The sequence below is a fragment of the Anomalospiza imberbis genome, chromosome 1 (genome assembly GCF_031753505.1).
Source record: "Anomalospiza imberbis isolate Cuckoo-Finch-1a 21T00152 chromosome 1, ASM3175350v1, whole genome shotgun sequence".
Classification (NCBI taxonomy): Eukaryota; Metazoa; Chordata; class Aves; order Passeriformes; family Viduidae; genus Anomalospiza; species Anomalospiza imberbis.
In genome coordinates, this window is record NC_089681.1 from 96,727,600 (window position 1) to 96,752,032 (window position 24,433).

The window sequence follows — 24,433 nt, forward strand, 5'->3', positions numbered from 1 at the left end:
CCCGGGCAGGGGTGTGAGCGTAGCCGGGGAGCGCTGGGGGCGGGACGGGGCTTCCGCTTTCCGGAGCCTCGTGTCCCGCGCCCCATCGAGACCCCCGCTCCGTAGGGAGAGGGGAGGCCTAGAGTCACAGAGTATTCTGTGTTGGAGGGAACGCACAGGGATCATCGAAGTCCAACTGCTGGCCCTGCACAGCACACGCCAGGTGTCACACCATGTGCCTGAGGGCGTTGTCCAAATGCGTCTTGAAGTCTGTCAGGCTTGGTGGTCTGACCGCTTCCTTGGGGAGCCTGTTCCAGTGCCAAAGCACCCTCTAGGTGAAGAACCTTCCCCTAATACCCAACCCAAACCACTAGTGACACAGCCTCATGCCATTCCCTCGGGTCCTGTCACTGATCACCACAGAAATCAGTGTCTGCCCCTCCTCTTCCCTTCGTGAGGAAGTTGCAGACTGTGATAAGGTCTCAGGGCTCTCAGTCTTTTCTTCTCCAGGCTAACTTGTGCTTAACTGCAGGAGTCCGTGGGAGCCCTGGGCCACTGGGTCCCATGACAGCTGGTGAGTCTCTGGCACAAGGGCCATGCAAAGCCCTGCCCAGTGCCACCATCTCGCTGGGGACTGGTGTGGCTGTGCCACATGCATGAAGGGTGGCTGGGAAATGCAGGGTGTCCAGTTTCTGCAGCCAGAAGTTCATAGCAGTACACTTGGCAGGAGTACTTCCATGAGTCTCCTACATATCAGCTGGGCTTTCAATACTGACCCTAAGACCCAGACCTAAGTGTGCAATATCCTATCAGCTCACCAAAGGTTAAGAATTTGTATCAACTGCAATCAGGAGCTAGTGTTTTTCTATTAACAGTGCTTTGACAATTGGCGTTAATTTCTTTTGTGAAATGTGATGTAGCTGCTGTAAGGCAAGCACACCATGAGCTGGACTAACTCTGAGAGGATACTCTTTGCCATGCTGTTGGATTTAACAGAAGTCTCACTGCTGCTGTGCAGTGATGCACTGATTACGCTGCTCAAATCCCAGAGATATTACAGAATTCAAGTGGGGAGAATACCCACAGTCTATTTCTTTTTTTATATAAATCACTTTATTTGCAGTAAAAGAAAGCATTGGTATAAAATAGCCTTTCAAATTTGGCAGTCGTTTGCTTGCTGTGTCAGCAATATGTGTGAAAAGAAAAGGCATGCTCCGTAACCTAGATTTCAAAGATCACAGTGTTACTGCTCCAGGCTTCTGAAATCCACAGTTGGAGCCAGCATCATGGTTGGTCTGAAGATTTGGTCTGTCTCGCTGATTATACTCTACCATTTCTGTCAAAGATGTATCCCCTGTGGAATTTCAACACATGTTGAAATAGGTAAGACATGTTCAAAATGGATTTTCTTGTGTTTTGAATTTCTTGTGAAGAGAAGTAAATTCAGATTCGGCCAGAAAGCAGAGGGAGGAAATAATGTTAAAGTAATGAGCAGGCTACATAATTTAAAAAATATTAATAGCAGATAGGATAAATGAGCAGTTTGATTTTGGAGTTTGAATTTTTACTGGATTTGTAAGTAAAATGCTTGAATTGACTTGGGTTGCGTATTTTTCCGTTTCCTAAGATGTAAGCATTATGTAACTGGAATGTTTTTGTCTGTGAGTCATTCGCAGACAGAGTTTGGTTTGGAGAAAGAAAAGGAATGCTTTAGGCAATTTGTGGTGTTGTTGTATTTAAATTAAAGAATAACACAAGGCCTTTATGGAAACCCTCTTTTTAAATCATTCTGTATTAATTATGCCATACCTGCGCAAGTAGGTAATATTCTGTAATTTGTTTCTGTCTGTAAGTAACATCACAAAAATTTTGTTCTGTGTCTGTTTCTGGTAGGTTGCTCTCTGTAGCCAGAACAGCCTAGATTTGTAGAGAATGAAGGAGAGAACTGAGTGAACATCGAAATGGAGAAATATTTCTGTTTTTCATTTCTTGTTTGCCTGTGCTATTTTTAAAATCTGGTTTCTTCAGCAGTTTTGTGAGCACAAACATGAGCAATGTGAGGTTATTCTGAGTTACTCATAATAATTGACAGTTTAAGTTATTTGTTCTTCTGGTTTTGTTTCTAAATCCATTGCTCAAACAGATGGTAAAATGTAGGATGTTGCTTTTATTCAAGTAATTTTCTCAGACTTAATGTACTGAATACAATACATGCAACTTTGAACAATGTGAAGACTGGGATTATTCATGGTGTTTGAGACTGGAGTGTGTTCCCTTACTGAGTGTTGTGCCCATGGTCAGCATCCTGGAACTATTTCCTTTTCCTGACAATGTGTCAAGAAACCCATAATAATCTGTAGGAGAAGTCACGCTGCCTGACATTAGGCAAGTGCACACAACTCTGCAAGCTCAGGGTTCTAATTACCGAGCATGAGCTTCTGAGGACTTGAAATAACAGATTTGCCAGAATAGAGTGTGTTTAAAAAAAAAAAAAATCTGCAAAGAGACGCTTGCAGATCTGTCCCAAAGCAGTCACTTTTTTTTCATTTTCTAATCAAGGGAGCATGTTGCATAAAACTTGTGTTTATATAATATAAAGATCTTGGTTGTCTGAGGAGTTGTGCATACACTGAACCATTGGGTTATAGTTTACAAAAAGTTTTGTCCATGTGTTGGAAAATTACATTACACTGTGATCAGCTCTGATGCTGCTAAAATGAGTGCTCTTATTGTTGTTCACATAAAAGTCTATGATGATAAGATGAAAATATTTCCAAAATTCAAACACTGAGTACTCCAGGAAAATAAAACAAATAAAAAAAACCCCAAACCAAAACAAAAACAAAAAACCAAACAAAAAGCCCAAACAACAAACCATAGAAAGGAAATCCTGTCACTCAAAGCCAGCACCAAAGAAATCCTGGACAGAGTTTTGAATGTACTTTTAAAATTGTGAAAAGCTCTGCCAAGCACACTGAGCACGATCAGCATTCTGAGCAGGCAGTGTCCTGTGCTGTGTCCTACTTGCATGGCCGTGCCTGAAGGCAGGTCCGAGTGGGGAAGCTCTTCACCCTAAGGGTTAGTCAGACTTGTGAGGCTCTGTTGGACTGTGGGGATCTGGCATAAAATTCCTTGTGAAGGTGGAGTTGTAGACCCTGGGTCCACTTGAGTAGTGAGAGAAATGCAAGGGAGGTGTGAGGCAGAAAAAGCAAACTGCCAAACTGAGGCTCTCCCACGCTGGAATCAGAGATGTGTGTAGAAATGTCTGATCCTTAAAATTTTAGAGTATTACTTACTATTTTGTTGCTGTTTCTCTTCTGGTGCAAGGCTGGTCTTTAAGGTATCTTATTTGCATAAGGATGATTTAGATTATTGGGTAAAATTCAAAGTGAAAAATCATTCAAACCCCCACAGTTTTGTCTAGATCTTATTCCAGAATAGTAATGTATTGTTTTGGATTTGGTGGGGGGAGTTTTTTGTTTGTTTGTTTTGTTGTTTGGTTTTTTGGGGCTTTTTTATGATGTGATTTATTTGGTAAGGAACAAATTAATCTTTGAAAATAGCTTTAGAGGAAATGTTGAGTATTTTTAGAATAGTGCCGATAGATTATTCCTGGGATCTAATATTAATTAGGAAGCCTCATTAAAGAAAAGGATGTAATTTTGTTTCGTTCACTTGTTATGCCAGCTAAATAAAGATTTTGGCAGTAAGAATATCTGCCAATTCAGTTAATAAGTAGTGTTATTTACCTTGCTGGTTTACCTTCAGATTTTTGTTACTTTTCATGCATGTTAAAAATTAATCAAACTGTTAAACACCCACATTGATTCCCAACATACCTTTCTCACTGTTAAGGGCAACAATGAAGCTTGAGTACAGTACAGCTAAAACTTTATGGTCCACACTTTACATGTGCTGTGTGTGGTCCTGTCACTTCACTGCTGTGGCTCATTTCTGGACATGGGGAGTTCATTTCCCTGTGATTTCAGCTTGGTTGGTCAGCTTGGGAGCTATGGATTAGAGAGAGACTGAAGATGTGCCACAGAAAGAGCACTTCCTTATTGACTCCCTAGGTGAGAAAACACACCCACTTGCAGGTACACAGTTCTGTGAGAAATGGTGTTTCATGCACGTGGTGCTTGGCTTAGGTATGAAAATTTGGTGTCTTCTGGTTCTGCTAGTGATTCTAACAAAATGTGGGCCTGGACACAATACCTATAAATCAACACTTCAATATATTGTTTTTCAGCACACAGAGCGCTGGAATTTTTCATTAAGCATGAAGGGAGTGTTAATTATAGACAGGTAGGAAGCATATTATTTCTTAATTTTGTATACCTTTCTACTGAATGTTTTTCTTTCTGTCTTCTTGCCTTTCTTTATTATTCTCAGTAATGTGTGTGTCAATATTGTGCCCAGACTGTATTTTTACCTTTTTTGTTATTAAAAATAGTTTTACTCTTTTGGAATATTATTACAGAAATATAGCAATTATACCAATGTGTGTATATATATACTTTGTGTGGCTTCTTGCATGGTTTCCTGTCTTCTTTAGTCATATTCTATGTGAAAAGTTGTATTAGAAGAATCAGTAGAGGACTTTGGGAAAGCAGATTTAATAAAACTAATAACAGCAAAATGACAGCAAGGTTTTGTGCATCACATGTTATACCAAGATACTAATTGTATTTTGCTGGCTGTTTAGAATATATCTTTGATGTTGACAGTAAAATGTAGTTTGTGCTGTGCAATAGCATTCTAATTCCTTTCCCCCTCCAATCCTTTCCCCAGTTATTACTAAACCACCAAGATGCTTTTCAGGCTGGAAGCATTTATCCTGATGCCTTTTATCCTCCAATCTGCAAACGTGGTAAGAGAAGCTTTATAAGTCCAATGTTATAACAATTACATTTTTATGTGGAAATCTTACAGAATTTAGTGGGTTGAAAATTGGTTACATTGTAAGAAATGAAGTGTGGACAAAAATGCTTTCCTGTAAAAACTATCCACCATTTTTGTTAGAGCCTTTTTGTAGAACTTTATAGTGAAATAACACATTTGAAAGTGTTTTAGAAAGTAAGTCTTGGGTAAATTTAACTATTTAATGGGTAGGATAATTTGATAGAAGGACACTGTTTGACTAAATTAGGTCAGATTACTGAGTACAGAGAGGACAAAATTATGGTTTTTTAATAAATCTTAGGGAAGGCCTAAAGCTATTTCTGTATTTAAAATTATTAGTTTCTATCAGATCCGTCAAAAAGAGGATAGGACAATCTAAAAATCCCACAGCAATGAAATAGTGTAGGACTTGCTGGGGGTGGGTGGGCAAGCGTTAATAACATCCCAGTTTAAAGCCTTTTTTCCCAGAGTGCAGTCTTTTGCCTTTTATTCTTCTAGTTGGAAATTAATGTCAGTCTTAATTTTGCTGCTTTGAGATCACAAGACTGCACTACAAAATTAGCACCCTCTTGCAATAGCTGTAAAAAATATGTCTTGGCTTGCAAGTGGTCCCCTGATTTGTCAGCTCTGAAAAGTCAGCTCTTGATCATAATCAGCTTCTTCAGCAACATTAGAGCTATAAAACAGCCAGCTAGGCTTTGGTGTAGGATATTTGCTACTGAAAGGGCAAATCTGGATAGTGAGCAGTCAGCAAATGGGATAAAGATCCTATCCTCCAGCTACAAGCTATTAGGGTGTTTAGGCAGATACCAGAGACAGGGCAGTGGTAAGTACTTTGTGTGAGGATATGTGGCCTTACTGGCTTCAATATTGTTGAGATATTAGTGGAAGTTTAAAGTATTGGAAGTAGCTTATTTTAGTGGGCCATGCAAATTCCATGAAATTTGAGGGGTAGTTAGGATCTTTGTTTGGTTTAGAGCCAAATCACAGTTGCAACCAAAGTTCTCATTTTTCTCAGAGGTTGTTGATGCTGCCTGTTGGTTATGCCAACTCCAGGCTGCTTGGTTCATATCGTGATATGCTCAGTTCACATCCAAATCACCTCTCTGTTCTGGCATTTAATACTGGTTTTGTCTTCTGTCACTCATTGGGTCACTTGTTTTGGTTTTCTGCCTGGCTTTTCCATCTTCTTGTCCCAAACCTCAGTCTTGCTTTCCTAGTTATCATGACTGATGTTTTCCTGGGATTTTTTTCAGCTTGGTTATATCAATCTACCTCGTTTTTCCCTTCTAACTGTTTTGACCTGTCTTACACCAGGTCAGAGCTTCTCTATCTGCAGTACCCAATCCTCATTCCTTCACTAAGGTTGGAGTCCGTCTTGCCTTAGTAGAGTTGGACCACTTGTCAGCAGTTTCCTTAGTCAATATGGAAGAAATAGGTACCTCTTCAGACCTGAGCGGTTTTAACTGAGTGTGTCAAGATCAAGAACAAAGTCATCCAGACTGCCTCTGGGCAGGAGACAAGCTTGGATGTAGAAGGCTACTCTGATTTTGATAAGCAAGTACCATCCTTTTTTTATCTAGTTTAGCTGCACTGTAAAATGTCATGAGGCCAAAAGGTAACTGAATTACCCCCCAAAGGTCTGCTCTCTCAATGTTTAATCTACCCTAACATTGTGCAGTTTCACATTGCTGTGTCAACAAACACATGCTCTTCCTTGAAGAGTACTGATGGTCTGAACAATCTCCTGCCTACCTTCTTCCCCCTTCAAGAATTTAACATTGTGTGCTGCTTGATCTCTTTATGTCAACATCCCTTTGCACTTAGCTTTATGTAGGTACACAGAAATTTTTAGGCAAGGTCACTGTTAGTTCCTACACAATCTTTCTGCCCAAATTCAGGTGAGAGTAGTAATTGATTCTTCTAAATGAAACCTATTTTTTCCTGCTTTCTTCCCTTTTTCCCCTCCTACACTGACTGTATCTTGGCTACTTTGCCTTTCTATTGAAAATGCTTGGGGTGATAATGATGACATAGCCTGCCTCTGCCCTGTGGAAATGGATACCTGCCAGAAAACATGACATTTTGAGTTGGCTGCCATTCCCTATCGCTTTTCTGCCATACAAGTGGATGCATTAATTTAGTCAACAAGTTCTCTGTCAGCTCTCTTTATACTCTCTGCTTGGGAGGTAGCTTTTCATTGTACTGTACCTACTCATAGTCACAGAGAAAAGGAGCAGGCACAAAATTTTCAGATGCTTCAAACCAAAATCATAGAAGGTCTCTTTTGGCTCTTTTCATGAGCTGGAGAGCAAAATGTATCATCTGTCTGACATGAAATTGAACAAAATTCTGTGGGGTTTTTAATGGAGAAAAACCCTTTATTTTTCCTTTTTTCTATTTAATTTTCCCCCAAAGAATAAATCAAATACTGATATAATTTTATTGCAATAGGAATGTTCCATGATGTGTCTGAAGACACTCACTGGTCACCATTTCTCAAGGCAAGTATTGACTACATCAGAAGGAATTATCCTCAGCCTTGGGAAGAGGTAAGAAACCTGATTAACTTTTGCTTGATTGACTTTGTTTTCAACTGTTTTCTTCACCTTCACTAGTTGTAATTTCATCATTTGTGAGGTGTAGAAAAAACCCAACATTTTTATATTAAAGTCTCTGCTTATATAGTAACACTTGAAATCCTGTTTTAATCTTTACCATACAAAAAACTTACAGTTTCCATATAAAGTCTGTCAGTTATTTCCACTGTGGTCTGGTGCTTATGATACATTTCAGAGCTCCAAACTTTTAAATATAATTGGTGGTCTAGCATTCCAGTGATATCTGGTTCAGGGTTTGCCATTTGAAAACCAGACACATTTTAGATTTCTTAGTTGTGAAATCTTGAACTTAGTCTGGATTTGCTCTTGTTAATGGTCTGTAAGCTATGTAGGAGGAAATGAAAAACAATTTGTCCAAAGTGAGCGTGCATGTATTTCTCTCTCCTGTCTGCCTACACAACAACCATGGTGGCAGAGGGAGTTCAGTCCTTGGAAGTGGAACTCTTTAGCATTGGTTCAGAAAAGCAATTTGATACACATTTAACTTGAAGTATGCAAATTACCCTCATATCAACCATATAATTCTATGGCCTTTGACTGTATAAACTGCTTAAAGCTTCTCAAGTTACAAAAGTTGACCACAGCATCAAGCAATGAGCGGTCAGTACTTTGTCCTGATAAACTCTTGGACTGTAAGGGCTTCTCACCTGTATCCTACTTTAATGCATATACTGGAAATGCTAACATTTTCTTAAAGACAGGAGTAAAATGACAGACAAATGGATTGTTGTTGTGTAGGCTACAGAGAAGCTGGTGGCCTTCCTGTTTGGAATTGCTTCACATATGGTGGCAGATGTCAGCTGGCATAGCCTGGGCATCGACCAAGGATTTCTAAAGGCTATGGGAGAAGTAAGCCTAAATTATTTTATTTATTCATACAACTGGATTTATTGGAATGGATAGTTTTTCTTTGGACTGTAGTGGGGAGGAAAGAGAAAAGCTGGAGCCCTGTTTCAGGAAGATTTTTGGAGAGAAACAATGTCGCAAAGTTCATAAGAGTGAAGTTGGTCAGGTTTGGGACCTGTAAACATTAGTGTTGCTTGGAGAGTTTGTTTTTGCTCATATGAAAAGAAATAGGCAGTTCTCTTGTTTTTCTCTTTCTCCAGATTGATTTTCATGGTTCATACTCAGAAGCTCACAGTGTTGGAGATTTTGGTAATGTTTATGTTTGCCAGTCATAGATCCTTGTATTGGAATAAGTCCTCTTCAAAACCATGGTGGTTGATTCTGGCTCTTGTCCTGTGCAATGCAGGAGTTAAGGATGGCATATGGACACTGTATTCTTGCCCTCCCCCATGGTTTGCAAAGCCCTGCTGTACCTGTCCTCAGGTTTCAGGAGATGTGATAAGGCATATGGACATTTGGATTGAAGCCAAAATTCAGACCAAAGGATGCTAAGATATGGATGGAGTCACTACTGTGATTTTAAATTATACATTATTTTCCGGAGGTATAAAATGTGCAGCATACTTTCAGGTGAACCATTTGTGTATTCTAAATGTATAGCTGGAAGATCTGCCATATAAATGCATATAAAAGAGCCATACATATCTTCATGCACACTGTTACCCATGACAGATACTTAACAGGTTTTGTTGGTTGGGCTGTGTGGGTTTTTTTTTTAATTCTTTCATCCTCAGGAGGAGATGTAGTGAGTCAGTTTGAGCTGAACTTCAGTTACCTGGCATCGAGTTGGTAAGATTATGAGGTTGTCTTCTTTCATATTTAATATGTTTTTTATATAATCATATTTAATAAAATTACATATAATATCACATATTTCTGTATTAATCTGTTTTTAAAAATGCTGTCCTTTATTTTTCTTTCAAAAAACTCCTTGCAACTCTTTTAAATGAGAGCTTTATGTATAGGAACACAGCAAAAAAGATTAAATTATTTATGTCTTAAGTTATAAGTAGATATGTGTAAAATAACTAGTGAAAACCTTTTGCTGAAATGTCCTAGCACCTAATTAAATAACGCAGTTAAGTGGCAATCTCAGTGAGATATATTTAAAATTTTGGAAGTTGAGGATGTTGAATTCAGTTTTAAAAGCATAAAAATGAGCAGAAGACTTAGATATCTCACTTTTTTTTTCCTCACAGTTGCATGTGCAATCCTGGTATTTGTAGATCTTCATGACCTTATGTAGTCTTTTGAAATTTGGAATATTTTATAAGCTATTCTTATTACAAGAACTGCAGTATTTTATTGGGTGATGTGGACCATCTATTGTTGTAATACATTCTTTTTGTTTTTAGGTACGTACCTGTCAAAGACCTAGCTGCTATCTATACGTCATTTTATGGAAAAGAGATCATTACTGAAAGCACAATTGCTGAATGTACTTATCTGCTGTTTTTTGAACTGTAAGTTGAATATCTCTGCCTGAGCTTTTGTAAGTGAAACATATGTAGGAGAAATATGATAATCATATTTGAAACACCTTACGCAGCAAAGACTCTCTCCTAGACCCCAAAATCATAGAACATCTGCATTTTTTTAATGACTAGGATTCAAATTTGGACTACATAATGACTGCTAAATTATTACACCACAGATGGTGAATCTCGGCTATTTAATGCATTTATACATTTAACGTATTTTTGCCTATTTATTTGAGAACAGCTGTGTCTTCAAGTACCATTGCACTGTGGTGAGTTAGCAGTATAATTATCATGCACTGAAGGAGTCTCTAGATACATGCCTTATCTACACTTTATGTAGATCCCGTCAAGTCCAAGAATAATTCAGAAAAGACTTTGGATATCTGGCAATGTCTGCTTTTGAATATCCTGAACAGCTTAGCTGTATCCTGTATTTCAGTGAATTACCAATAGTCACACAACATTTACAAAAACTGTGAATCTTTCAAAATTAAGGGCAACAAAGTTTATATTGTTTTACATTACAGCTTTAAAAATATATTAACAATCAACACGGAAATGTAATAATGCCTTGCACAGTATTTACCATATAGGACTTTTGAAAAGAATTATTTCAATTATTAAGTATTAAATTAAGAAAGTTTTATTTCTGATTTTTTTCAGGCATGGAGAAAGGCTTCTTGTTGGCAAGGTTGTTTTCTGTTTTCTTTATAAAAATGATCATGGAGACGATGTGATCCACCTTACTGAGTATGTTGCCTGTCCCTTAGCTTTTTCCAACATTTGCTAGTAAATCTCCATTTCTGGTGGAGAAGTTCCACGAATATTTCCTTGGGGGAGTGGATGACATGGCATTCTGGACCAACAACATTTTTGAGCTGACGAGCCGTATGCTAGAGAATGGAACCAGGTATAGTGTGTGTCCTGAACTATGAAATGCAGTAGTCGAGTGTTGACCTCCACTTAACTGTTGTTCTTAAGGCAGGATCTTTCCTAGAATAGGTGTTGAGCTTTAGATCCTCACTTGGACAAGGGGATTTCCATGTCCGGCTTTTACCTGGGTGCAGGATTACACAGGCCTTGGGTTTGTATTTTTATGTTTTCCTGCTCCTTTGCCCTAGTGTGTCTCTGGCATGCCTAGGTGATACTTACCAGGAAAAAAATGGGGCATTCTTTAAGACATACTCAAGGGTTTGGTTAAATGTTGCATAGACATGCCCTGAGGCTCTGTCTGGACTGGCAATCTGAGTCTGCACATTTTGGCTGCTGCCATCACTCAGCAAAGATGTCCCTTTTGAGGACAGGTTAGGTATTACCTTCAGACTCTGAAGGCAAATAGGATTAGAAAGAGTAGGAATATATATTCTAGTGTTTAGCTCAGGCTTCTACTCACAATTTCATATTGTTATAGAAGTTTAACCTTGTACAGCTCTCTTACAAACACAACCTTTCTTCTTTAGAAGAACCAACCGTGGTAATTAATCCATCCATTTATATGGAAAATAACACTGTTGCTATTTTGGGAAATTATGCTTGAAATACAGAATGGCACAATCTGTTATGTTTTTTGTAACACTTTGATTAAAAGTGCTTTAGATTCATATACATGCATGCAACAATGTTTCCTTCAAGAGCTCTATAAAGACGTGCTATTCATACAGAATCGAATCAAGGTCATCAAATAAACATCATAGGGGTTTCTAAGGGTTATGATGATGTTCTGATTTTGATTTTCTTGAGAAACTGATGACTTCTAACAGAGGAATTAGTAAGTTGTATTTTTAGTTTCATTTCCATTGTGGTAAAATCTTTAAAATGCATTCTCTGTATTTTTCTTTAGTGACTGCTACTTGCCTGAGAACCCTCTGTTCATAAACTGCACAAAGGCGCAAAAGGACAACCACATGTAAGTACAGCTCTGATGGTTTAAAGCTTCAGCGATGAAAGGAGAGTCTTCTGCTAATGTGGACAGTGAGATACTGAAAATTAGAGATACTTTGGGTGATCTTTTTGTGTATGAATTTGAGATTCTCTTAGCATGAATAACTAAGTTTTGTATAAAGGGACTGTGCAGAACCTAAGAGTGGCTTTTACCTCGAGTCATTATTTCAGTTATATTAATTCTTATCACTGCCTTCTTTATTTTAGCAGAAACAAACAATCAAAACATGAACATCACAAGAATACAGCTTCTTTGCTTACAGAAACACTTGAGAAGAATATAAACTACACGGAGAGAGGAGTTCAATTTGACATACAGCCTTGGGCAACAGTAAGTGAGAAGTAACAGATGTGTCAGGTAAAATTCATCTCCAAATTGTTTTTGTTTCTATCTATAATGCTGCATGATGGAGCAGGGTCTCTGGATGGTCTCTGACTTCATGGATATTCCAGTATCATTGTTAATCTATATATATACATCATAAATACTCAATTTTTAAATTTTGCTCATTGTATAGTGAAGTTAGAACACATGCTGCAATGCCAAAAATGACAAAATATATATTTCTTATTTACATTTTACAGACACATGATGGGTTAAGAACTCCCAGCAAAGCATAACAGTGAATGATTAGAAGTGCTCCCTTTAGAGCTTACAGATTTTTGTCTTTCTAAAATGGTGCTTATGATCTGAGTCAGACTCCTCCTAAATCCATGTGGTGATTTCCACTATGGGTGACTTGATTTTTGAGGTGTCCCAATATGTTCTAAAGTTTCAACCTATGTTTTAACCACTATTGTGTCCATTTATTATTTTTATTTCAGAAATCCCTCCACTTGATAAACCATGCTTTTAAAACCAATGTCTGGAGAGCATTAGGAGCTACACATCAGAAATCTTCTAAGCACATCTCCAAGCCAGCAGCTTCGTATTTTCTGACTTCACCCTATGCAAGGCTTGGATGGTTGGTAACTTTTTTCATCCCACTTTCCTCTTAATTTCTGAAAATTTTGTATATCTACCAAAATATTATTGTTGGTCCTTTGGATACTCTTCAAAGGTGACAGTGCAACTCAATTAGTGGTACAAATCTGATGGAATGGCTTATATTGTATGTCCAAAACAGCAAGTCAATGCATAAGATTTTTCTTTCAGATGTTGATCAAGCTCAGAATGGAAGGAACCAACATTAGAACTAACATCGTCTCTAGTTCTGAACAGTAAAGAATTGTTGCTACCCTTTTTTGGTTGTTGAATGATGTTTGTGCAAAATTAATCATCTGTCTGATGATGATGACTGATGATATCTAGTGAGACTTCTTGGAAATACTCTAGACTAGTAGGGAGTTCAAAGATACATTCAGGACAGAGAGAGGCATTTTCTCTCTCCTTGCCAATGAGGTTCTACCATGACCTGCAACAAGGAAGAGTAATAAAACAAATTTGCATTGCTACTTACCTAACTTCCCTTATTCTGTCTCAAAATTAGGATTTAATTCTTGAGTTTACTTCACACTGGCTAAATTAACAGTAGTTAGTCCTTTCCATGTTCCCTCTCCTCTAAACTCCAGCATGTTACTGAGACCTGTGATCCTTTTGCTTATCTCCTGTTAAGTCCATCAATTAAATCAGATGTTCAGTTTAAAAGATATTTAATTTCTTCTTGTTTTTTGTATTCTTTGTCATATGCAAGCAGCCCTTTTTCACGCTCCTTGCTCTGATTGCTCTCAGGTGCTTAATGTCAGTAAAAAGCAGTTCCTACAGATCTCAGGTGCATTGATAGAAGATGATTCTTCTGGTTTTACTTAATTAAAAAAAACACAAATAAATATATAATATAAAGAATGCTGTATTGATCTTTACAAAACAATATGGGAAAACACAGGTCCTGGTTTATCTGAATTATTGGGTTTTTTTCCACTAATGTTGTGGTAGTTTGGAAATCAATGCTGATTTTGTTGACTCCCTTGCTGACAGGGCACTGATCTCAGCTGACCTAAACCAGGATGGATATGAAGATCTGATGGCTGGAGCACCAGGGTACAGCACCATGGGCCATGTTCAGATAGGAAGGGTGTATGTGGTCTATGGCAACCAGTCAGGTTTGCCACCAGAGGACATGGATCTGGATGGAAAAGCTGACCAAGTACTACAGGGTCATCAGGTAAAGGGTCAAGGCAAAATTTTGTCCCTTTTTTTTGCCTGGAAAATGGTGAATTTTGAATGAGCAATGGCATCATTAATGTTTATGAGTATTATTCCTGAAACACTCTTCCTGATGTCATATGCTTTTCAAGAAAAATAATCATTATTAAAGTCCCAATTGAAGTGATGGTGATCTGTAGGTTCATTTCCATTACTGTACCAGATAAGTGAGTATTAGACCATAAAGTGCCCTTAAATAAAATTCAGGTTGTGTCTCTTTAAGTCACAGTAGAGTTAATTCTGGTCCCTGCATTTAAGAAAATATTCTGTTTCCTGTCCTTTTTAATCTAAAATTGTTCAATTGATATGTTTTAATTCCTTTTATGCTACATTTCTTCATTAATTGTTAGCTTCTTCCCAAATAATTTTGAGTATTGAAAAAAAAAATAAAAGGAAAAAAGTAACAGCAAATGACCCTTTTGGATGTTAAATATGATCCTCTGTAGAAAATACCTTTATTCATAAAGAAGATAATATGGAGAAATGAGATACATTTCCTTTTGTTTCTGTGGTTATAAACTGTGGAGTAAGAGCTTCTGTCTTTAGTGGTCACTGTGTTTTAGTGGTTCCCAGTCATAATGCTGTCAACAGGAAAGACCATAAACTTGACATCAATAGTGCACTGGAATCAGAAGAGGAAATAGCAAAGCAGCACCATATTATATTCAGTTGTCCTTAATTTCAACACAGTTGACTTTGAATTAGTGTGTTGTCATGGGCATTATTACTTAGAAGATAAAGAATTGTTGGGATAGACTTCTGTCATCTGTTTCCAGTTCTTCCCACTGCAAATGTACATTTGGTTTTCATGGTTTTGACTGGAAAACATGAGAGCAAGCTCTTTTCTTTTAGCCTTCAGGAAGATTTGGTTCTGCCTTGGCAGTCCTGGACTTCAACGAGGATGGAGTGCCAGATCTGGCAATTGGAGCACCTTCTGTGGGATCTCAGTTTCTTACTTACAAAGTAAGCTACAAACATGGGTTTTTTGTTTTTTTTAAACTCTCCAAACTGAATGTTTTTATATATACATTTTTTTTAAACATTTAAATGAAAAAGAGAAATTCTGTTGTTGCTCAAGGTGACATTATAATTTAAACAGAAGTTTATAACCTTTGTGGGCACTTTGACTAGAGCAATGACAGCTACCTGTATTTCTCTTTTAGTGGCCTTTTTGCACATTAGAAATCCAAACCAGATTGCAGCTTTGCAGCACTGACATGCTGGAAATATAAGGGGCCATTCATGAAATACAAATGTACCCTTTTTGTTTAGGAACAGAGAGTCTGGAGTGGACCTCATGGGTCAATGAATTTTGTCATATGCTGTCACAAGGCCAACAAATGATATCTAAAATGTGATATGAACACAGACCCACTTGCTAAAATAATCAAGTTACAGAGGCTTAATGACTTGCAGCTTAACAGATAAGCCCGTATAATGGTCCCTGAGTATTTTTAGGCCATGCAAACTGAGAGGCAAAATGTTTCAATTTAAACTATATCCATTAAGCTTAAAACTCTTCAGAATTTTAGATACTAATTTAACTGTCTAAATAAGAATTTAAGTTGCTTGTTTTTAGGCTCACCACTTGGAAAATTGTGTGCATCTGTTGTGCCTGGCACTGTTTGCCATTGCATTAAATAATAATTGTCAAAATTTGAGCCATCTGAACCTGTGTATTATGAGTATAAATATACACTATACTGCCCTTGTTCCTTACACAGATTATGATGAAAATGTACTTCTCTACTTTGTTGCAGCAGTACCCATTACCCATGGATATTCTTAGATTTGGGGTGGGAAAGAAAGTATTATGGAAAGCTCTGAGAGGGAAAATGAAGTTGTATGAATAGCCCTTTCAGAACAACTTGTTCCACTCCTTGTGATTGACCTTACATTTAATACTTGATACTAACATGCAGGTGCTCTTGTGCCTTATTTTCTTTTTCTGCTGTTTAGGGTGCTGTGTATGTCTACTTTGGAACTGAGGGAAGAGGCTTGGCACCTCAGCCAAACATTACCATAACTTGTCAGGTATATTGGTAATGTAATGTCCTGTTTATACTACCCAGTTAGCCAGGCTAACACAGGGCTACACAGGCAGGAGGTGAGATAAAGGGGAAAAGAGCTTATGGGCTTAAAAAAAGAATGTTAAAATTCAACTTACCATTTCAAGGAAATTTAGACTGATGGGGATGGAGCAAGCAGGTGCTTGGTTAGATTGGTTGTATTTGGGAAAGACATTTATACCCCAGTGCAAGAAGGCAGCAGGGTGGCTACAAGGGTGCATAGCCCTCAAAACCAAAAAAGCCACCAAAAAACCCTGACCCAAACCAAAGAAAAACCCTAAGAAAACAAAATTGAAGCCAGGGAGTGGGAGGGTAATTTGGACAAAAGCAAATTTAGCTCTTTAGAATTAAGTTGCTCTATTTTGCTACAGAATTGATGGTTTCAGTTCTATTTCAAGCTTAAACTAACTGTTTATTGCAGTATTCCTACTGTAATCTTGGTTGGTCCCTCCTGGCAGCTGATGTTGATGGGAATGGAAATGCTGATCTGGTTGTGGGCTCTCCATATGCACCTGGTGGTGGAAAGCAGAGAGGATTTGTGGTTGCATTTTACTCTCATTTCAACAGGAATCACCAAGGTAATATTTGTTGAGTAAATTAACCCTCCCATACTTTATGTGACTGGTTATTTGTTCCTTATTAATCATGGCATAATTCAGGTTTGAAGTAATCTTAGAGGGTGTCCCTCCTACTCAAGCTGTGAAGCCAGACCAAATTGCTCAGGGCTTTGTTCAGCTGCATTTAAAACCTCCAGTGGTAGAAATTGCAGAGACCCTCTGGGCAATTGTTCTACTTCTTGGCAGTCCTCATAGGGAAAAAAACTCATGTTACAGCCAGTATGAACCTTTCTTGTTTCAGTTTATGTTCATTGTCTATTGTCCTCCCACCATGCATAGTGACCTTATAGGCACAGAAAGCACAGAACATCCCTACTAAACTTGCTCCAGTTTGTGAACATCTTTTCTATTATGGAACAACGTATTATAGGTGTGATCTAGAAAACAATCACTTCTCTCAGTCTCTTTGCCACACTCCTGCTTACATAGTCTGAGGCACTGTTGGCTGTCTGCTGTCAGAGCCTCACACTCAACTCTCTGCCCACCAGGATCTCCAGGGCCTTTTCCACACAGCAGCTCCTCAGCCAGTCTGTCCCCAGCTGTATCAGTGCAAGGGCATCTCCTTTCCCAGGGTCAGGCTTTGCACTTGTCCTCACTGAATTTTGTGAGGTTCCCGTCAGCCTGTTACTCCAGCCTGCCTGGATGCCTCTGAATGAGACCTGCAATCTCCTGTTATCTGCCAGCTTCACAAAAGGGCATCTTGTTGCCTTGTCTAAATACTTTATAACAAAGTGTCCAACAGGATGAGTCAGAAAATTGACCCCTGAAGGCACTCCACTTGTTGCAGGCATTCATAGAACAGCACATAGTTCTCTACTCTTGTCAGAGGGAAAATCTCTACCAGGTTTTTCCCATCTGGTTTTCTGTCTGAATGGACAGAATGTCCCAGCAATGTCCCAGCTTGGATGCAAGAACAGTTGTGGGAAACTGGGTTGGAAACCTTGCTAAAGCAATGGACTCAACCATCTATTGTGTGTTCAGGGTAGGCTCACTGCTCTTTCTTGGAAAATTGCAAATGAACCTCAACAAACGAATCTTTATCATTCTGTATGTTCCTTCATGTGACTACAGAGGAATGCTACAGGTGAATACAGTTAATGAGTAAAGGTGATAAGGTTTCTAGTGAATGAGGGAGGAAATGTCATATATGGAATTAAATAATAAAGCTTGGGCAGCTTTGTTAGAATAATGTAATTGAGATTTACAATAATGCTTAATTGTTGCAGCTTATTCTAATTCATGTAAAATTAGAAACCACAAGAACATGGGTTTCAAAACACTGCTAACTGACATTTTCATGAAACCAAAGCACAGAAAGAGTTATTTAAATTATAGCCAGAATGATCTGAAGCTTTCCCACCCAGCACCCTTGAAGAATTACAAGTTCTTATAAACAGTAAGTAGTTTAGGGCAGGCTTGAGTGGTAACTTTCATGTACTTCATGTAGGCTATTGGAAGGATTGAGAAACAGGCTGTGTCTAATGAAAGCTTTCACCAGCCAGTAGAGCTGCAAGGTGAGCAAGCAAAGTCAACAACTACTGATGCCATGTCATGGACAGTATAACTTTGCACAGAGAAACTTGTCACAGGATGAATCAGTGAAGGATTGCAAATGGGTTTTTCAATGCCAGGGCACACCAAGATTTAACTCATATTTTTTTCTGGTCTCTCAGGACTTTTGTCAGTGCAGGATGCCAACTGGATGGTGCAGGGGGAGGAAAACTATGCTTGGTTTGGATTTTCACTTGCCAGCTGCCAGCTGGAGAATGTGACATTACTGCTGATTGGTAGCCCTACATGGAAGACTTGTTCTAGGTGTGTTGCATGTGACAGCTTGCTGTCTTCTCCACTCTGCTCTACTTCTGCAAGGTTTAAGATTTGCAATGGATTAGACTTCTAGCTTTATAGGAAGTTTCCTTTTTGTTCTGCTTAGAATATTTTTATGTCTTTACCCTTCCTTATGAAGACAAGGAATTTTAGACCCTCTCTAGGGCAGGTCTTTGTTATTTAAAGACACCTAAGAATTTCTTGGGTTTCCATGGGGAGGGAGGAGAGAGGTCACAAAAATGCTGATGGGTAAGTGTACCTTAAATAACTATATGGATAGCTCTTACTTTGAGATAGCATTTTTAAAAGCAAATTAAGCATGAAGATGTATTGGATGATAAAAAAATGGATAGACAGACCAAGTCTGCACTCTAAGTATTGTGTAATTAGTTAGAACAAGTATAGGAATTACTAAAGTAGATTTCTAGAACTTGTCAAGCACTATTATTCCAAAGTAATGGAGGGAACATGTACAATAATATGTTGTTACATACAAATTTATTTTGCATTGTAATTCAAACTGCAATCCCCTCTTGCCGGATGTCAGACGGAGTGTTGGGAAGGTGTACGGGTATAACCCACCAAGTACAGAGTGCTGGTTTGAGATAACTGGAGACAAGGTAGGGCTGCTTCTTTAGTATGGGACCTTGTGAATAATTTGAAGTGAAGTGACATTCTGTAGAAATTACATAGGTGTTTTAAAAATCTAACAGGAGATGGGCAGAATGGGTTTGTCTCTGGCCAGTGGTGTGCTGTCTGTGGCTGGGAACACAAGGAAAGTTTTGGTGGTGGGTGCACCTACTGCAGGTATGTCCTGTAAGTTGCAGACAATTTCTGCTTTAGGATGTTGGTTCCTGCATGACTTGAGTAGAGATACAATGTTTAAAGGAAAAGGGATCTTTAAATTTCCATGTAATTAAAAAAAAAAAAATAGAAATCACTGTAATCACCTGTATATGCCTTATATGTAGAGTCCTCTTTACTGTGCCTCAACTTCAGTGGGTCTTCTTCCTTCCTTAAAATGGGCTTCACAGCATTACCACTTTGCATTATTCATGTAACAGTGATATTCTAGTAGACTGCGTATTTCTCAGAATTGAAACAACACAGTATTTTGTCCTCACTGTGGCAGTAGACAGTAAGGAATTGAGGATGTCAAACTGCAGAAGTCTGACTTGAATGCATTTCTCCCCTGGTACTATGACTAGAAGATGTTTTTTCCCTGTGCTAATTAGTGTTAATCCCATATAATTGTTGAAGTTATTTGATACATTATATTAATTTTGTCCATTTTATGTAATGCCAGTATTACCTATAATTGTAAGTATTAAACCTGAGTTCCTATGTCTGATGCTCAACATCGTTTTTTTGGTTTTTTTTTTTCCAGACAGCCCATCTACTATTTTATTTATGTCCTCAGTGCTGAATCAAGCTGGACTGGCTCTGGTATATGACCTGTCAAACAGCACCAAGCCCTCTCTGCTCAGTGCATTCAGTGGGGACAGGAGGTTTTCTCGTTTTGGAGGAGACATCTACCTAAGTGATCTGGATAGCGATGGGCTGGGTAAAGCTTGATGAATCTAGACCAGAAGTGAAGTGTTTGACTTTTGGCAACAGGAAAATTTGTCCTACATATTCATACAAGTGCTAAACACAGTCTGCTTTCTCAATTGAATTGTACCAGTATTCCATTGTGCCTTACAAGGAAGCCTCTCTAAAATCCCAAGCAACTCAATCAGAAATTGAAACATTTTAGTTGCCATCATTAATTGGAATTGCGGCATCTAGAGACATGTAAATGCTAGTTCTCCTGTGTTTTGGTCTACCATTAATTCACTTCTGCTGTGTTATATTCTCTTTGTAATATGTGTAGATGAAATGATTGTGGCATCCCCACTGCGAACTAATGGTGTCACCTCAATCCTGTCTGGTGGGGCTGCTGGCCGTGTTTATATTTTCAATGGAAGACAGGCATCCTCAGGGAATGTGACAGACCACTGCACATCATGGACATCTCCATGTCCTGAGGACTGGGTAAGAATACATGAAAGTGAATTCTGGACATTAGTTTAGAATGACAACTAATTAATTATATCCAGTACAAATACCAAGTGTGTTCTGCCTTCATTCCAGAAAACAAAAGGTTTTTTCAGGTTTCTGAATCTCTGCAAAACTCTCCGGCTCCTCCTGTTTGTTCTTAAATTCCTTTGTTGTTTACGAGCCAGGGTTATCATACTGGTCTTCTACTCTCTTTCACTGACTTTTTATTTCCTCTTTAGGCACAGTATGTCCTGATTTCTCCTGAGGTAAGTAACCAGAAAACAAACTACTGAGAGAAACTAAAATGTCCTACTTAAAAAAACCTAGCAGCATTATAACCAGCAGTGTTATTTTACAGGAACTATCAAGATTTGGGAGTTCTGTTACCACTGTGAAATCTGAAAGAAAGGTGAGGAAAATTTACTGTTGTTGCTTGATTCATAACACCCTTCTACCACGCTTGCATATACTAGCTAACACCTCACATGTATCTTGCACGTTTTCAAGTCTTAAGTTCTTTACATAGTTAATTAAGTCACTCTCTGAACCAATAATTAAACCCATTTTATAGATTGATGAGCTATGGAGTTGCCAAAATTTTGGCACCTAAATTAAAAAATTTGAATCACTTTAAAGCACCCTGAATTCTAAACTGCTTAGGAGTATGCTGAAAAGTTTCATGGGAAATGCAGTATAGGTGCCTCCCGGCTTCACGCCAAACTGTATGCAAAGTGGATGCTTAGCTGTGGAACAAACCAGGCACCCAAAACCATCCCTCTCATTTAGTCTTTACAGACTTGTTGTCCTGGTTATCACCTCCAGTGAATGTCGCTCATATATCACGTGTTTCTAAGCATAAAGGTCCAGTTCATACCTGACTGATTTAGGATGTGTTTGTGTACCTGTTTCTCTTTGCCTCCCTCAGATGCCCATTTTTTTACCAAACACCAATTGCTACATTTGTGTGATGCACTGAGGAGCCTTTTTTTTCAGCTGGTAGGTTACTTAGTGCTTGTTCAGCCAAGTTCCAGTGTTCTACTCACTCTAACATCACCTCCATGAGGAGTGGGGTTCTCTGTGTGAGTACAGAGGAAGCCTCAGTACCAGGCTGAAGAGGTATTCAACAAATGGCGTTTGACTTCTTGTGTTAATTCATGCAATGGAGAAACACCTGGAAATTCTTCTCAGCTAGATTAGGGTGCATAATCCAACACCTGAAACACAGGCACTGCTAAGCGCAAGTGAGGCCATTCTCCTAGCAGTTGCTTTCTTTTGCTATAGCACCGTCTAGTCCACGCTCCCTCTTCATCCCTATTGATCTTAGCCCTGAGAAGCAGTTTATATAGGCAAGAGACTCATGTCATTTGGTTACAGCTTGCTCCAGTTCCCCAAATGAAATAGTCTGTTTTGCAAACTATTTTCTTAACTGCTACTCTGATGAGGTGGGCTGCTTTCTCATTTTCCATCACATTTCTATATGACACTGTCGTGGTTTGACATGGAAGTGATTTTTTCAGGAAGTTGGGTCAAACCAATCAGTGGTCAAGTTTGGATATTGGCACCTGAAGTGACCACTGAAGATAGGGATACGCCTCTGAGAACACGGGGTTAAAAGCAAGAACTCCCAAGAGCTCGCTCTTTTTGGTTCCGGTCAGAGTGCTCTGCAGACCTCCCCTGCCCAGCCATGGGGCTGGGTGGGGGAGGAGAAGCCGTGTGGCCTGGTCGAGGTGAGCCGAGGGGTAGAAGGACTGGAACCGAGCCAGCTCCTGTGGACGGAAGGGTGGAGAAAAGCGGAGATGTCTTTGTCATCCCGCCCCCAGAGGGAAGAGACAGAGAGTCCGGACGGCACCTGTAACTTTGCCGGCGCGGAGGAGAAGGAGGGGGGGCGGAAGGTGCCCAGCCTTGGCCTTGGGAATCGGCTGCTGGGCAGAGATATCAGCCGTCCAGGGAGTCTGAACTTTTAACCGTTTCCTGAGAAATGAAGGCTTTGTAAAATATTACTCTTCCTTGATTTGAAGTAGAAGAGAGACAGTCTGGGATCCAAGATGATGGAAGAAGAAATTCTTGAGTTGGAAGGAGATGATGGGAGTGGCTTGTGGCTGGACTTTTCTTGTTAGCCATAGACTGAACCAAATTCTCCTAACAGAAGATGCACTTAGGGGGGTGCGTTGGTGAACCAAGAGACCTGTTTCAGTGATTACCAGCAGAGGAGTAGAGAGAACAGAGGAGAGTTGGAGAAGGTGTGGAGAAGCCCTCTATCTTCAAGGAAGAAGAAGAGGAGAAGAAGACTTCTGTTCTTGGACCCTCAGCCCCAGGGGAAAATGGGGGGGACTGTAGTCCCAAGATGAGAAACTGAACTGTTGTCTCTTTTGGTCCATGACAAAGCATCCTTAAACGAGCCCTATGAGCAGTCTGTCCATGCACGGTGGTGAGAGCACTGTGACATGGAAAGGAGAGTGTCACCATGGCAGATTTTCTCCGGGCGGTTGCCATGTGTGACATGGAAACACAAGGGTGGCAATTGTGTTTCCTGGGGAGTCTGTGGCACAGGAGAGACTCCTGTCTCCCTTGAAAGATTGAGTATTTGAATATCTGAAGGGTAGCAACTTGATCAGGATCCTGGGTGGTGTCTCACTGTTGAGTTTGTTTGGAAATTAGGTGGGAGGAGGAGGGGTGTTTTGGAAAGTCTTCATCCAGGATTTAGTGTTTGTAGGTTTCATAGCAGTAGTAGTAATAAAGTTCTTTTCTTTGTTATTAAGCTTGGGCCTGCTCTGCTCTGTTCCTGATCACATCTCACAGCAATTATTTAGAAAAGTACATTTTCATGGGGGCGCTGGCATCGCACCAGTGTCAAACCATGACAGACACTAATGAGATGGTAAAAATCCATAAGGGAAGATTAAGGCAGACATGCACCTGCAGTTGCATTTTGCTAACCTTTGCTCTTTATCCCTGCAGAAAGAAGTTGTAGTGGCAGCAGAGAGAAGCTCAGCGAAAGTTCGACTTGGTGGAAGGCTTTTTGTCTACTCGCTCTAGAAGTTCACAGCAGCCTTAAAGACCAGGGCACACCTGGTCTTCTAGTGAAGAATCTCTGTAGTATTTGTACTACTTTCCTGAACCCACACAAACAAACATACCATGTCAGCAAGCTTTTGCTGAAGTCTGTGGTGGGCACCAGCATTGCTCATGTAGAACAAACAAGCTGGTCTGAAAACCTTTTAGAGGTTGAAATGAGCAAGCAGCTGCATTTTTGGTAGTAGTATTTGGCTGTATATGAAATATTCAGTGGTCACCTTCTTTACTGGATAGATTTGGGTATCTTCTTGACAAAACTGGGAAACTGCAGCACAGCATTTACAATTCCCTACATGCTGTGATAAGGATTCTAAGTTATGGAAAGTTACTGTCAAAATAATAAGCATGGAGCTGGGGCAGCTTTAAGACTGATAGAAAGGTGGGTGCTGATCAACAGGACTGTCTCTCTTTTCTTACATCTTGAGACGTGCATTGAGGGTGTAGTGCAGCTCAGATCTCCCAGGGAAAAAAGAACAAGCAAGACTGATAAAGTTTGAGGAAATGCAATTTGGCTGATTATTCTTGACATCCTTTCTGCTTTTCTGCAAAATTCCATGACCACGGTAACATAGAGTTGCTAATGGCTTTTATTGTTAACAGTATTGTCTTTAACTAATTAATACTAATTTTGTATGATGCAGGTTTAACAATGTGCATCAATTATCTATTAAACAACTTGAGCAGCAGAATGTGTTGATACTATTATTACCAATGCTAGTCTGTAGACACATATGTGTGTTTTCTTTCTCTTGCCTCCTTCACAAAGGCA

General features: G+C 39.2%; 1 protein-coding gene across 1 annotated transcript; it reads left to right on the forward strand.

Moving 5' to 3' along the window:
* The first annotated feature begins 668 nt into the window (after positions 1-668).
* GPLD1 (glycosylphosphatidylinositol specific phospholipase D1) lies at positions 669-24,353 on the forward strand. The gene is made up of 25 exons (XM_068200994.1): positions 669-1,362; positions 4,229-4,284; positions 4,771-4,849; positions 7,336-7,433; positions 8,241-8,351; positions 8,609-8,657; positions 9,143-9,197; positions 9,764-9,871; positions 10,553-10,580; positions 10,660-10,799; positions 11,730-11,795; positions 12,041-12,161; positions 12,656-12,795; positions 13,809-13,995; positions 14,889-14,999; positions 15,996-16,070; positions 16,527-16,683; positions 18,396-18,531; positions 19,064-19,169; positions 19,263-19,356; positions 19,937-20,113; positions 20,423-20,583; positions 20,829-20,855; positions 20,948-20,998; positions 23,548-24,353. The coding sequence occupies exons 1-25, from the start codon at positions 1,266-1,268 to the stop codon at positions 23,623-23,625; spliced, it is 2,508 nt and encodes an 835-aa protein (XP_068057095.1). The 5' UTR covers positions 669-1,265; the 3' UTR covers positions 23,626-24,353.
* The last annotated feature ends 80 nt before the right edge of the window (positions 24,354-24,433 follow it).

Excerpts from the sequence above, each read along its gene's own strand:
- GPLD1 (XM_068200994.1), top strand. The coding sequence starts at position 1,266 with ATGGTTGGTCTGAAGATTTGGTCTGTCTCGCTGATTATACTCTACCAT. Across the intron at positions 8,658-9,142 it reads TCACAGTGTTGGAGATTTTG|GAGGAGATGTAGTGAGTCAG; the intron begins GTAATGTTTATG and ends TTTCATCCTCAG. Across the intron at positions 11,796-12,040 it reads GCGCAAAAGGACAACCACAT|AAACAAACAATCAAAACATG; the intron begins GTAAGTACAGCT and ends TTATTTTAGCAG.